Raw genomic sequence first — 13,564 nt, forward strand, 5'->3', positions numbered from 1 at the left:
GATAGTGTAGGCGTGGATTTTAGCTGCCAGTGGGTCAATGTAAATACAGTCGATGGACTTGAAAATACAGACGACTATTTTATTGAGCAAAAACTCCAAAAACTGTCGAGGAGATCTCCTAGCTTGTCTCACTCTGCTCTTTTCACAGACACACACACACACACACACACATTGCCCTCGTCCACGCACACACGCACAAAAACACACACACACCTCCGGACGACAACACACGCGCACACACACATACCTCCGGACGACAACGCGCGCGCACACACACACAAACACACACACATACCTCCGGACGACAGCGCACACACACACACACACACACACACACACACTACCCTCGTCCACGGAGCTCCGTAATCAAAGCAGCATGCGTCGCGTTTTTAACGTGACTTTGCACGCGATAAGAGAATATAGCCAGTTAACCTGATACAGTACACGCGGTTACAAGTAACAAATCACAACTAAATGCATTTGCAAGCTAGAGTAAACTAGGCAACAACTTTAATCGCACGTACTTACACTTGAGAAATGGAGGAAGAAACCCATCCTGACGTCCATCAGTAAGTTACTCTTTACTGATCCTTCCTTTAACAAACGCCGATGAAGTATTCTTTGTAGCATGTAGTTTGCAGAAGTTTCCAGTAGTTTCCAACTGCTTGGTTATAATGCTGAGGTTTCATCTTTGGGTAGAGACTCGATAATATCCATCTGCAGTGTGACTTCAATCGACCAGCATGTTTGTGTGCGTGTGTTTGTGGGTCTGTGTGTGTCTGGGTTTCTGTGTTAGAGGGTGTTGCCGCAGGTTTCAAATCTCCCGGGTTTGCGCGTGCACGTGAATAACTTGGTTTCGTTCGTACGTCATGGCGAAACACCTAATGACTCGGTATCAAGGTGACTCGTTTGAAGCACTATGAGTCGACTCTTTTATAGATGAATCAACCGTTTTAAACAATGTACTCTTACAGATTTAAGCCTTAGCTGGATACTTCACTTCACTTAGAGCTGTGTTACACACTACATGGAGGAGAATTTTCAAAAACCCATAATATGGGCTCTTTAAGAGATTTGTAATGGCATATCAAATTTCTGATTTAAATTATTATTGTTCTTTTATTCATTCTGGAGAAAAAATAGCATGATTTCCATTAATACAATTTACAATTATTTTATTATTTATTTTAATTATTATTATTTAAAAATGCTAATAATAAAAAATGTAATGATTTCTATGAGATCTGATGCTGAAAATTAAGCTTAGCTTGGAAGTTAATTACTATTTAAAACATATTAATATAAAGTATTTAAACATTTTAAATTGCAATATTTATCAACGTTGCTGTTTTTACTGAATATTTATTCAAAATAATTGCACTTATCTTCTATTCTTTGAAAAGAAATATTGAAGTGACCTTATCAGAGTTGAATCTTTGGTCAAATCTCCAAGCATTGCATCCTCACTGTTGTCCCTGTCTGTCTTGATTTTTCACACCAGTCTTCACAAACAAACAAACACTACAATCCACAAAGCTCATAAAAATCCCATAAGCTGTGAGCCTTTGGATTATTCCAGTCAAAAAAAAAACTATAAGCAGATTTATTCAGGCAGCTGGAAGTTCTTGAAGCACAGTGTCCACTAGAGGGCTCTCTGACTTCTCTAGAGTTGCTGTTCTTAGATTTTCTTTTCCAAGGTGAAATTTATAAGATTTGTTTCACCAATATGACTTTAGAGATGTATTAAGATCAGACACTGCAGGTAAAAATGGCCATTTTGGCATTTCTTCAGTTGTTTCCTGTCTAATGTAAAGAGTTGTTTTTCTTTTGTGGCACTTTATGAACTTGTCTGTGTAATTTTTGTGATTATACAAATTTTTAAAGGTTGTATTCTCAAAATGTGTATTTTTCTATGGAACTGTGCCATGAATCTATACGTCAACATTAAAAAGTTACATAATTACAATTGGGACTTGTGGAGCTGCGAATTGATGGCTTTGCTCTTCGGTGTTTGGAACTTCTACATTGAAAATTAAACCACACTGAACTGAACTAAACTAAACTTCAACTCTGAAAACTGGTAGGACTTCTATGTTAAGCTGCTTTGACACAATCTACATTGTATAATCGCTATACAAATAAAAATGAATTAGATTAAAAACATACATTAAAGACACAGACAATATATTGATTGAGCATTGATATAGCAATGTGTGTATGTGCAATAGTCACAATGCAAGATTAGATTATTTATTAAAGATGCTACTAAATAATCTTATTTTTAAAGTATTAAACAATGACCATGTTATTTTACATTTAAATGTTCAATTACTATACTTGAATACTGTTAGACTCCCCCCCCCACCCCCAACACAAAAAAAATAAATAACAAAGCACTGCAAATGATCATCCCAGTCAGTCTAAATGAATAAAATATTTTTAAATATATATATATATACATATACACATACACTCACACTCACTGGCCACTTTATTAGGTATACCTTACTAGTACTGGGTTGAACCCCCTTTTGCTTCCAGAACTGCCTAATCCTTCATGGTATAGATTCAGTTGACATGATGACATCATGCAATTGCAGCAGATTTGTCGGCATCAGCAGTTTCTGAAAGACTCAGACCAGCTTGTCTGGCACTAACAACCATGCCACATTCAAAGTCACTGAAATCAGCTTTCTTCCCCATTCTGAAGCTTGGTTTGAACTGCAGCAGATCGTCCTGACCATGTCTATATGCCTAAATGCACTGAGTTGCTGCCATATTATTGGCTGATTTGAAATTAGCGTTAATGAGCAGTTGGATGGTTGTATCTAATAAAGTGGCGAGTGAGTGAGTGAGTGAGTGAGTGAGTGAGTGAGTGAGTGAGTGAGTGAGTGAGTGAGTGAGTGAGTGAGAGAGTGTGTGTGTGTGTGTGTGTGTGTGTGTGTGTGTGTGTGTCTATATATATATATTTTTTTTTATAGAAAATAAATTAAATGAAACATGAATTTAGAATTTGAATGTCAAGTATTACTGTGCTAAAAATAATTACAAATGTATAGTTTATATTTATTAAAATTGTGCCTCATTTGGATATCTAAACAAAATTTTAGAAAACTTAAAATACAAAACATTTTGCAGTTCATTCTGCAGATAAATATTATTATATATTCTTTACCCTATTTACCTGCAGTGTCCTACCTTAAGTTATGCTTTCTAAAACACATTTTGTTAATCAAATCATCTAAAAAATCATCTATCACTTCATCAAATGTTTTGCCACAGAAACAAGACTCTGCCACATTGGACATGGAGCGTGCTAATAAAGAGATTGACATATTGAGGAAGCAGTGTGAAGCCATGTCTCAGGAGCTGAAGGAGGCAGTGCAGGAGGCTGAGGTGGCTAAGTGTCGCAGAGATTGGGCCTTTCAAGAGAGAGACAAGATTGTTGCAGAGAGAGAGAGCATACGGTACTATTAGCCACTGAATAATCTATTATGTACATAATCAATATGCAACTGAATGAATCTGTATACTGCTGTTGGTGTTGATGCTTGAGTGTGTTTTTTTCTTTTGTTTTGATAGGACGTTGTGTGATAACCTGCGTAGAGAGCGAGACCGAGCCGTCAGTGATCTGGCCGATGCCCTACGCAACCTTGATGATATGAGGAAACAGCGCAATGATGCGGCCAGGGAACTTAAAGAGCTCAAGTAAACATTTGTTGTAGTCTTCCCTCACTGTCAATCTTCTAGTCAGCCAGGGTGTTTAAATAATTTTAGTAAATGGTAATGTTTATAATACATTTAAAAAAAGAATAAAAGCTTGGAAATACTTTTTTATTATTATTACTATTATTATTATTGTTTTAATTTAAAAATTTAGTAGCCATATTAATGTTTAATTGATGTTTAATATTAATTGACTTTTTGGCAGCTCATTAATTGTTTACATAAAAAAAACATCCAAAATACATTTTTAGTTTTTTTGTAGCGCTTTATCAATTTGTTTGTATAGATTTTAATTACTATATATATATAGATTGTGTTTCTTTTTTACTGAGCTGGGCCACAAATCTCTACTTCAGCAGCTCTTACATACATTAAAGTCACTGTTTTATTCACATTAATAATCTGAAGGGTTTTTTTTTACTGAAGGATATTTTCACATTTAATTTGTTTGTTAAATTAATTATATTATATACTACAGATTTTATACAACATTTTATTCTAAAAGGACAAAAAGGTGTATATAAACAGATCACGGGTAAAATGTGATTCTTAAAATTCTAAATAAAAAGAGATTCAGTTTACAAATAATAAATAAACTCATCAACAAATAATAACACCATATGTTCAGATCTGCTAAAGATGTATACAAATAAGTTAATATTTAAAAAATAGTGCCTCATTTGGATATTATAACTAAATTTTAATGTGCAAGTCCAACAGTTATACTAATAATGGTAATAACATTTGTTATAAACAAATTTAATTATGAATAAGTTTTTATTAAATTACCTCCTGTAACCACGGTGTCCTGGCCAATTTCCCTCCATCGCCCCTTACCCATCATGGCCTTCCAATCATCCCCATCCACTGAATTGACTCTTATCACTGTCTCTTCACTCCATCTATAGCTGGTGTGTGGTGAGCGCACTGGCGACATTGTACCGTGGCTACCATCACATCATCTAAGTAGATGCTGCACACTGGTAAGGGGGTGGAGAGAACTCATCATGATTGTAAAGCACTTTGGGTGTATGGCCATACACAATAAATTTGCTATATAAATACACATTACATTACATTACAATACTTAACGGATGCAGAATGTTCATTGTAACTTGGAGATTTTAGCTGTAATAACTTGTATAAAATAATAATTATTAATAAATAATTAAATATTATTGTGCATAAATGAAAATAAAGAATAATGAAGAATACATCGAATACTAAAAAAGTAGTAAATAAATCATTGATGAATCAATTTATTTGATCAATTAGGTAATCAGTCATTTAATAATGATTTTGGTGTGCCTTTTCTTTCCCTGTGCAAAAAATTGGCAAGCAGCAGATCATTCAACATTTAGAATCCACAGTTATTTTAATTTATGACAAATTATTCATAGTTCTGTAAATTTTAGGTCTGCTTATTTGTAACCAGACTCAATCCCTTTTCCTGTCATCAAAAGTCTGCTTCAGACGCCCCCTAGTGGTTGAAACACCCTCTTTAAGAGCTCTATAAACTATTCTGAAGTTTTTTTATGTCACTGATGCCCTCCAGGCTTTTCTCTCAGTCTATGAATCTTAGTGACAGTTTGCTAGTATTCCCCAACTACTTGATCCTGTTTTTTACTAGCCAATTTTAAGGTGCGACCTTGATGCAGCTTTTATAACATCTCCATCTAGCACAGTCTTTACAGATTACGTGAACAGTGGCAAAAATGCCCTGATGCCAATTCCTATTATCAAGCAGGCCTGTAAGGCTCAGTTTTTCCTAGTATTGCATCAGAAGCACTTCAAACAAAGACTATTGACACTTGACATTCATTCTGTTTTGTTTTGGTTTTTGGGGGGATGAGATGAATTAGACTGCTTGGAGAAATGAGAGAGAAAATACTCTGTCTTGTATTGTTTTCTCTTTCCCAATGAAGGGAGAAGATGGAGAGCCAGTTGGACAAGGAGGCGCGTTTCTGCCAGCTGATGGCTCACAGCTCCCATGATTCAGCCATAGACACTGATTCATTAGAGTGGGAGACTGAAGTGGTGGAGTTTGAGAAGGATCGGGTAAGTAGAATGGAAAAATCCAAAGTCCTACAGCCTAAAGAATAGTTTGGAGAATATGATACATATAGATCAGGGATGTCCAAACTTTTTTTTTTATGAAGGGCCAAATACTAAACTTGATAGAAGGTGGTTTGCCTTAGATAAATAAACCAAACTGTTACATTAAAGTAACTGTGTGTGTGTGTGTGTGTGTGTGTGTGTGTGTGTGTGTGTGTGTGTGGGTGTGTGTGTGGGTGTGTGTAACAAACATGTGTATGTGTGTATTTTTTATTCCAAATACATTAAATACACTTGATTTGCTCGTTGAGGACCCTTACAGTTTAAAAAAAAAAACCATGAACAGTTAATTGAAAAACTTGTTTTTTTTTTGTATCACAACAATAATCAAACAAATGGTTTGATAAAAGGTTACGTTAAAATTAGAAATGGGTTTTCTCTCCATAGTTACAGCTTCGAAGGGATTCAGGTGTCAAACTTTTTGGAGAACCGCAGATCTGCGCAGTGTAGTTTTAACCCTCATTAAACACAACTGATCAAACTAATTGAGTTCCTTCAGTTTTGTTTAAAACCTACAGGTAAGTGTGTTGAAGCAGGGTTGGAACTAAACTCTGCAGGGCTGCAGCTCTTCATGAATATCTGGATATATATTCAAATATAACCTAATTTTGATGGTTGTTTTACACTGCTTTACACTGAAGCCTTACACTGAACGCTTTAATGCAGGCTAAACAAACAGTGACAGAAAACACCTTTAATTAATAGCCTATGAGAGCATTTAGGTATGTCCCACCACAACTTTTTCTGTCATCATTATATTTTAAAGGGAAGACAAAATGCTTCCATACATGTGTTTTGAATGACGCCGAAGGCGATCTCTCTGCAATTGTTATAACCTACGAATTAACAAAAAGTTATTAATCCACGGGTCATGTGTGTTCTGAACTGTGTGTTGTGATCTGTATGGATCACAGATCAACCGTGATCCGTTACACCCGGACTAGAAAGCCCAGTAAGAGCTTGATTAGCTAGCCCACGTGGGTCTGATTGGGGCTGGAACTAAACCTTGTAGGACACCGGCCCTCCGGGACCAAGTTTAGGCACCCTTGGATTAAAGGATCATGAAGGCATGAGGTGTCCATCTGTTTTACTCTTTGAAAGCCTTTATTCCTCCCAGGTGGCCAGTTTTCAGTTCTTCAGTTTGGAATGACACTTTAATATGGTGGCCAAGATTGTTTTCACTCTGAAGTGCCCTTCAGAAAAGTACGATATGGCTCATTTTTCCACTGTATTCTGTAACTAGTACCTGATACTTTTCAGTACCCCCTCGGTTGAGGTTCCAACCGAGCCATACTGTTTAAACATGAATTATACACAGGGCTTATTACCGTTTAGGCTTATAGAATTGTCACTGCAAGCATCATTGTATTCTCGACATAAGACATCAAACTTGCTATATTTAATATACATTTCATATACTGTAGCTTTTCGGAATGGCTTGCCCTAATCCCTTTAAATGGGTTTTCTCTCTATAGTGACAGCTTCAAAGGGATTAGGGCATAGGCATAGTCTACCCTCCCGGATAGAACCTGTAGTTTAACACCAAACAAATTCTCTGCAATGGATCATAGAGGCCTGAAGTGTCCTTCAGTTGTACCCTTTAAAATCCTTCATTCTTAAAAGACCTTTGTAGTAGCCAGTTTTGAGCACTTCAGCTTTGAACGAAACCTCAATATGGCGGCCATGATTAACATGCAGACCAACATTTCAGCATTTGCCGTGCTTACTATTTACGGTATGTTCCAAATGGGATATTCCTCTCTAAAGGGCACTTAGGAGTGAAGTTTTTATAATATCGCAAAAACAAGACACCCAAAATGGCAGCAAAACCATCCATTCCTCACCTAGGTAGTGGAGGAGAAACATTTTGACCTTTGTCTGATTTTCGTCATTTTATCGTTTGTCTTTACTTAGATAAAATTGTTCTCCCTCTGACCATCATTATCTCCCAAACAGGACGACATGGATTTGAAGGCAATGGGGTTTGATATCGCAGAGGGGGTGAATGATCCATATTTACCAGGAGACTGTGGGATATTTGTTTCTCGGGTGGACAAAGGAAGTATCGCGGATGGAAGATTGAGGTGAATTCACATATTGAGCGTTTTACAGATAATGGCCCGCTCATTTCACTGCCCGTCGTTTTGTCCTGACCAGCCGTGTCTTTCTCTCAATAGGGTGAATGATTGGCTGCTGAAGATAAATGATGTGGACCTGACGAACAAAGACAGGAAGCAGGTCATCAAAGCTGTACTTAATGGAGGAGGCCTGATCAATATGGTCGTTCGCAGGAGGAAATCTTTAGGAGGAAGGCTGGTTACTTCTGTTCACATTAATCTCATCGGACACAAAGGTATCACTTACTACTTTAAATTAGGCAGTTAAGAAACTTATTTTATAACTGTTATGGACGTGTATTTACAAGATGATGAATCGCTCATACAAAACTCCCACATTCTTATTTACTGAATGGGGTAGAGAAATCAATTTGTGATTTATGTAACAATCTCTTAAGTACAAAACACTTTTTAGTAGAATGTTGAGTTTGAAAAGATGACGAACAACAACAAAAAAGGGGGGTTTGAGTGGTTCAAAAGACCCCTCAATGACAAAGGTCCAGAATTTGTCTTATACATTAGCTCATGTGTCCTATTTTGACTGCTATACCACCATAAATTGAGAAAATAACCCATTAAAACTGTTTTAAGACCAAGCCGAATCATCTGTTGTCCATCACATCAGTGTGATTTCGGCTAATCAGTTTTGTCCAATGCAAACTATTATTTTTCATGAGTCCAATATCCAGCTGTGCAAGAAAACACAATCGGATGTAAGTGAAGTCATCTGTATTGTTTTTAAATTGAGAAAACATTTACAAGTAAATTTTATTATAAAAATTGCACCTTATTCTTGAAACAGGACTGCAGTATCTCCAGCAGAAAAGATATCCAAGGATGCCTTTGTAAATAAAGACAGCAGAAGTCAATAAATCTTTTGAATCATTTAGCCTGACATGTTTGCTGCTCCAAAATATTTGAAATGTTTCTCAACAATTAAAAAGAATATATTTTAGAGCAGTAATCATAATGCTGTGAAACCGATATTACCGATATTTTTATTCAAGGATATCATACCATCAGAAACGTATCTAGTGTTAAGCACCAAAAGTGGCCCATATTAAACTAATTTTGAAAACTAATTTGGCTATTGTTGTTATCCAAGAATCTTAAATCACATGTACTTTTTTTCCAAGAAAGGTTAGAAAAATCATAAAGCTCTTTTATTATAGTTATGTTTTCATTTTTATTATTAAAATGGGCAAATGTGACTGAGGACAATTGAATGTGCTGGCCAGTTTGTTATTTTCCCAATTAATGTCATTCGGCTACAGTTTTTAATTTAAAACTTGAACAGATTCCATTTTTTTCCTAATGATTTAATGTATACATTTGTATTTTAAAAATAAGTGTTTATTAATATTTCTTTATTCTAAATATTAAGGAAATATTTGGTACATTGAAAAGTGTGGTTATGATGACTTTCCGACCAGCTTATGCAACTTAAAATGTCACTACAATGCAGTATTTAAACATCATATTAATTAAAAAAAATAATGCGAATAACCACATTTCGAGTAAAAAAAAAAAAAAAAAAAAAGAACCATCCCTTTCACTAGGCTGGTTACGGCCCTGTTTATTCAGAAAATAGATTATTGGACATTAAAAAAAAAAAAATGAGCCTTTCCTCATATTACAGAAATTTATGTACAGTGTGGAATATAAAGGAAATAATTAGTACAAAAAGTATAAAAATATCTGTAAAATAGTTTTTAGAAAGTATCTTGCTGCCTGTGTGAAAATCTTATAATGTTGGCTTGTTTTTTTACAAATATATGAGTAAATCTCTCATTTAAATTAATATTTTGTATAGGATGCTTTATAATATTATATTTGTGCATTTACTTTAGTTTTGCCAGTACTGAAGCCAAATTATATTACAATAATGGTTCAGAAATTCGTAACTCAAATGTATGTTAGAGAAAATTATTAATTTACATATTCCAGGGTTCATACGGTCCTGGAAAACCTGGAAAAGTCATGAAATTTTAAAAAGCCTTATCCAGGCCTGAAAAAGTTTTGGAAAAACAAACAAACAAACCCAAAATGTTTTGGAAAAGTCATGGAAATTTAACAATTAACTGTGTACTTGAAGATTTGTGAGATGAACTTGACTAATACTTGACACTATATTGGATGGGTCAACTTAAAAAAAACTATATGGGTAAAAAGCAATAACTTAAAAAAATCAAAAGCAATTTTAGCTTCGCCTGTCTTTACTCGCTTTCACAGTAACTCGAGATGTATTTTGAGTGTCGTGTCAAGAAACAATATCTAACTGCAGAGGTAAGGGTGCAAAAGGCAAATTTGTACTAATCTTAAGTCTTGTAAAAACACAAGACAACATTTATAAAATTTTCACACACACAGCAAGATACTTTCTAAAAACTAATTTACAAATATAAAAATACAAACTACATAGATTGTCACATATTTTTTGATATGCTGAGATAAATTTTAATGTGCATTTTTTCTCATTTACCACGTGTACGTAGACAATACATGAAACAAGAAACAAGATCATGAATTATTACCCTAAAGATTTGGAAAAGTCATTAAAAAAAGTCATGGAATTTTAAAACAACGTACATAGTAAAATGTGTATGAACCCTGATTTTCAAAAATAGCAAACATTAAGAGAAACAAAACATATATACAATTTTGTTGAAAAGTTTATAATATATATATTTTTTGCAATATTTTTCATGAGTATTATCTTTCTGTTTCTAAAGATGATCTGTGACTAAAATATTATTTTTATAAATATGTATGTTTAATAAATCTGTTTTGTTCAAATGCACCAATATATATTATCCATATTCACTGAGAAATATTTAAAATATTTATTTTCAAAATGAGGTGTACTCCGTTATGCTGAGCACTGTACCTCTAACTTGGTTTTCACTATTATTTGTTACACATCATTATAATGAAGTCATTTGATTCCGTTCTTTTAAATGAAAGTTTCCCAAATCAGAAGTGCAAGTCCATCATTTTAAACCCTGTAATCCCATGTGGATAAAGGCGGATATAAATGATTACATTTAAAGCTGACATGGTGTTAATGGGATAGTTCAACCAATAATGAAATCTATGTCATTTGTTCGAAACCTGTTTGCTTTATTTTTGCTGTTGAGTGCAAATTAAGATATTTTGAAGAATGCTGATTGATGGTACCCATTGACTTACATAGTCATTATTTTCCCTACAATTGACATCAAAGGAGAATTTTTCAAAATATCTTCTGTTCAACATAGGTTTAAAACCAGATAATGAGTGATTGAATTATCCTTTTATGACTGTGACTCATTAAAAGGAATAATGAATAAATAAATAAAGAAACTTCCTATGTCTTCCCTGACACATTTGACTGTTTTCCGTAGCTATTTGCCTTCTGTTTTCTTATTAATGACTCTTAATTCTGCTCCGCACAGACGCTGGTATAGCTCTTGAAGGTGGTGTATTCGTGGCTGGCATCGCACCGGGCAGTCCAGCTGCCAGAGAAGGATCTCTTACCATCGGAGACCGCCTGATTGCCGTAAGTAGTCATGTGAGCCTTCGTCAAACCGAAGCTGTCAAGGATCCGATTTGCTTGTACAAAAGTCTGACCTTAGCGCTCATCACAGTATCCAAACCGAAGCAGATTTTTAATCCACTTCCTTATCTTAAATGCATGGAGGCTCATTAGACGAAGTGCCAATCAAGTCCAGGGCAGTCCTTAAATGGAGGTGCTGAATATAAGACTGGTGATGTGCTAAGTGATAGCTGGCACTCCAGTGATAAGTAACACAGATGTTAATCCTGAGAGCAGATCAGGTGTTACTTTTAACTGCATGCTGGATACGGGGTGGTGGATATCTCTAACCTTTTGGCTCTGATGCTGGACATGTCAGATGGTTCAATCAATAGTGTCACATCTGTCAATTCTTATCAGCGAAGGAATAGTTCATTTAAAAATTGCAAAAACAAGACATTTTTAGGTAACATATTAGTCATGAAATGACTTTTCGATTTTTATTGATTATATAATTAATGTACTTAAAGGTGTAGTTCACTGACAAATCTAAATGTATTACCCTGCTTACCTGTCAGTGATTTCAAATCTTTCTGAGTTTCTTTGCTCTGTTGAACATTAAAGAAGATGTTTTGATACATAAATGTTGGAAACTAATTGCCATTCACATTCATTGTAGGTAACAATACTATGGAATCTAAGACTATCAGTTTTGTGTTTAACAGAAAAAAAGAAACTCAGACAGATGTGAAACAACTGAAGGGTGTATAAAGGATCACAGAATAACATTTTTAGGTGAACTATTCATTTGATGCATCTATTTATTCATTACAAATATTCCTTGAAAACTTACTGAAATGTATTATATTATATTATATTATATTATATTATATTATATTATATTATATTATATTATTTTATATTATATTATATTATTTTATCACAAAAATGGTTTAATACTTGAATTCCTTGGTAGAGAATTGTTCTTTTTTTTTTCTTTTTTTTTTCTTTTTTTACAATTTTACCAAAAACAAGACTTTTTGTCATGTCATTTTGCTTGCCAGGTAGATGTGGCTTGGTTTAAACCCATTATGTAAAGTTTTACAAGATGTAAAATAAGTTTCTGATGTCTCTAGAGTGTATATGTGAAGTTTCAGCTCAAAATACAACAGAACTAGTATTTTATAACTCTTTGATCCAAATCCTGCACCATTTTGGTGACTGTCGCTTATAAATCAAATTATGTTATGCTCCCAGCCCTCTTTTTAAAAGTAAGCAGAGCTATAAACACCTGTGTGTCAGGTCAGCATAGTGGCAGATTTAAAACAGGACTAACAGTGGTTAGTGGTGGCTCAAGAGAAGGTTGTCTAAGATGACTAAAATTTGGCAGATAAACATAAACATAAAGATAAACAGAGAACATTCCTAATGGGCAGTAATTTCCCCCTCTAATGACTTGTAGAAAGGGAGAATGTCATTCTAAGTGTTTTTGCACACTATTTTTATGAAGAGTGATTATAAAAAATCAAGATAATTAACTTTTACTAGAGGCAGGCTAGTAAAAATATTCATATATTTATAGCCCCCTTTGAATTTTTTTTCTTTTTTAAATATTTACCAAATTATGTTTAACAGAGCAAGAAATGTCTAATAATATTTTTGCTTCTGGAGAAAGTCTTATTTGTTTATTTCGGCTAGAATAAAAGTAGTTTTTAATTTTTTTAAAAAACATTTTAAGGTAAAAATTAAAAACCTCTTTAAGCATTTTTTTCTAATAGTCTTACCCTGACCTGCCTAATTAACCTAGTTAAGCTGTATAGAAGTGTCTTAAAAGCATCTTGTAAAATATTATTTTCTGTCATCATGGCAAAGATAAAATAAATCTGTTATTAGAAATTAGTTATTAAAACTATCATGTTTAGAAATGTTGAAAAAAATCTCTCCGTTAAACAGAAATTGGGGAAAAAATAAACGGGGCTAATAATTTAGGGGCGCTAATAATTCTGACTTCAACTGTATATCTAGTGCTGAAATTTACAACAAAATTTGTTTCGACTAGCAAAGTACAATTTGAAATTGGATGCTGTTGGTT

General features: G+C 34.2%; 1 protein-coding gene across 9 annotated transcripts in view; it reads left to right on the forward strand.

The window, feature by feature from the left end:
* Positions 1–13,564, forward strand: part of dlg5a (discs, large homolog 5a (Drosophila)) — a 155,188-nt gene that overhangs the window by 75,131 nt on the left and 66,493 nt on the right. For all 9 annotated transcript variants that reach the window (XM_087278377.1, XM_087278380.1, XM_087278384.1 and 6 more), the window contains 6 exons: positions 3,283–3,467; positions 3,583–3,708; positions 5,652–5,784; positions 7,798–7,925; positions 8,019–8,194; positions 11,393–11,496. In XM_087278377.1, the coding sequence (XP_087134503.1) occupies positions 3,283–3,467; positions 3,583–3,708; positions 5,652–5,784; positions 7,798–7,925; positions 8,019–8,194; positions 11,393–11,496 (852 nt within the window). The remainder of the gene's footprint in view (positions 1–3,282; positions 3,468–3,582; positions 3,709–5,651; positions 5,785–7,797; positions 7,926–8,018; positions 8,195–11,392; positions 11,497–13,564) is intronic.

The sequence above is a fragment of the Danio rerio genome, chromosome 13 (assembly GCF_052040795.2).
Source record: "Danio rerio strain M-AB ecotype USA chromosome 13, GRCz13ab, whole genome shotgun sequence".
In the NCBI taxonomy this organism is placed as follows: domain Eukaryota; kingdom Metazoa; phylum Chordata; class Actinopteri; order Cypriniformes; family Danionidae; genus Danio; species Danio rerio.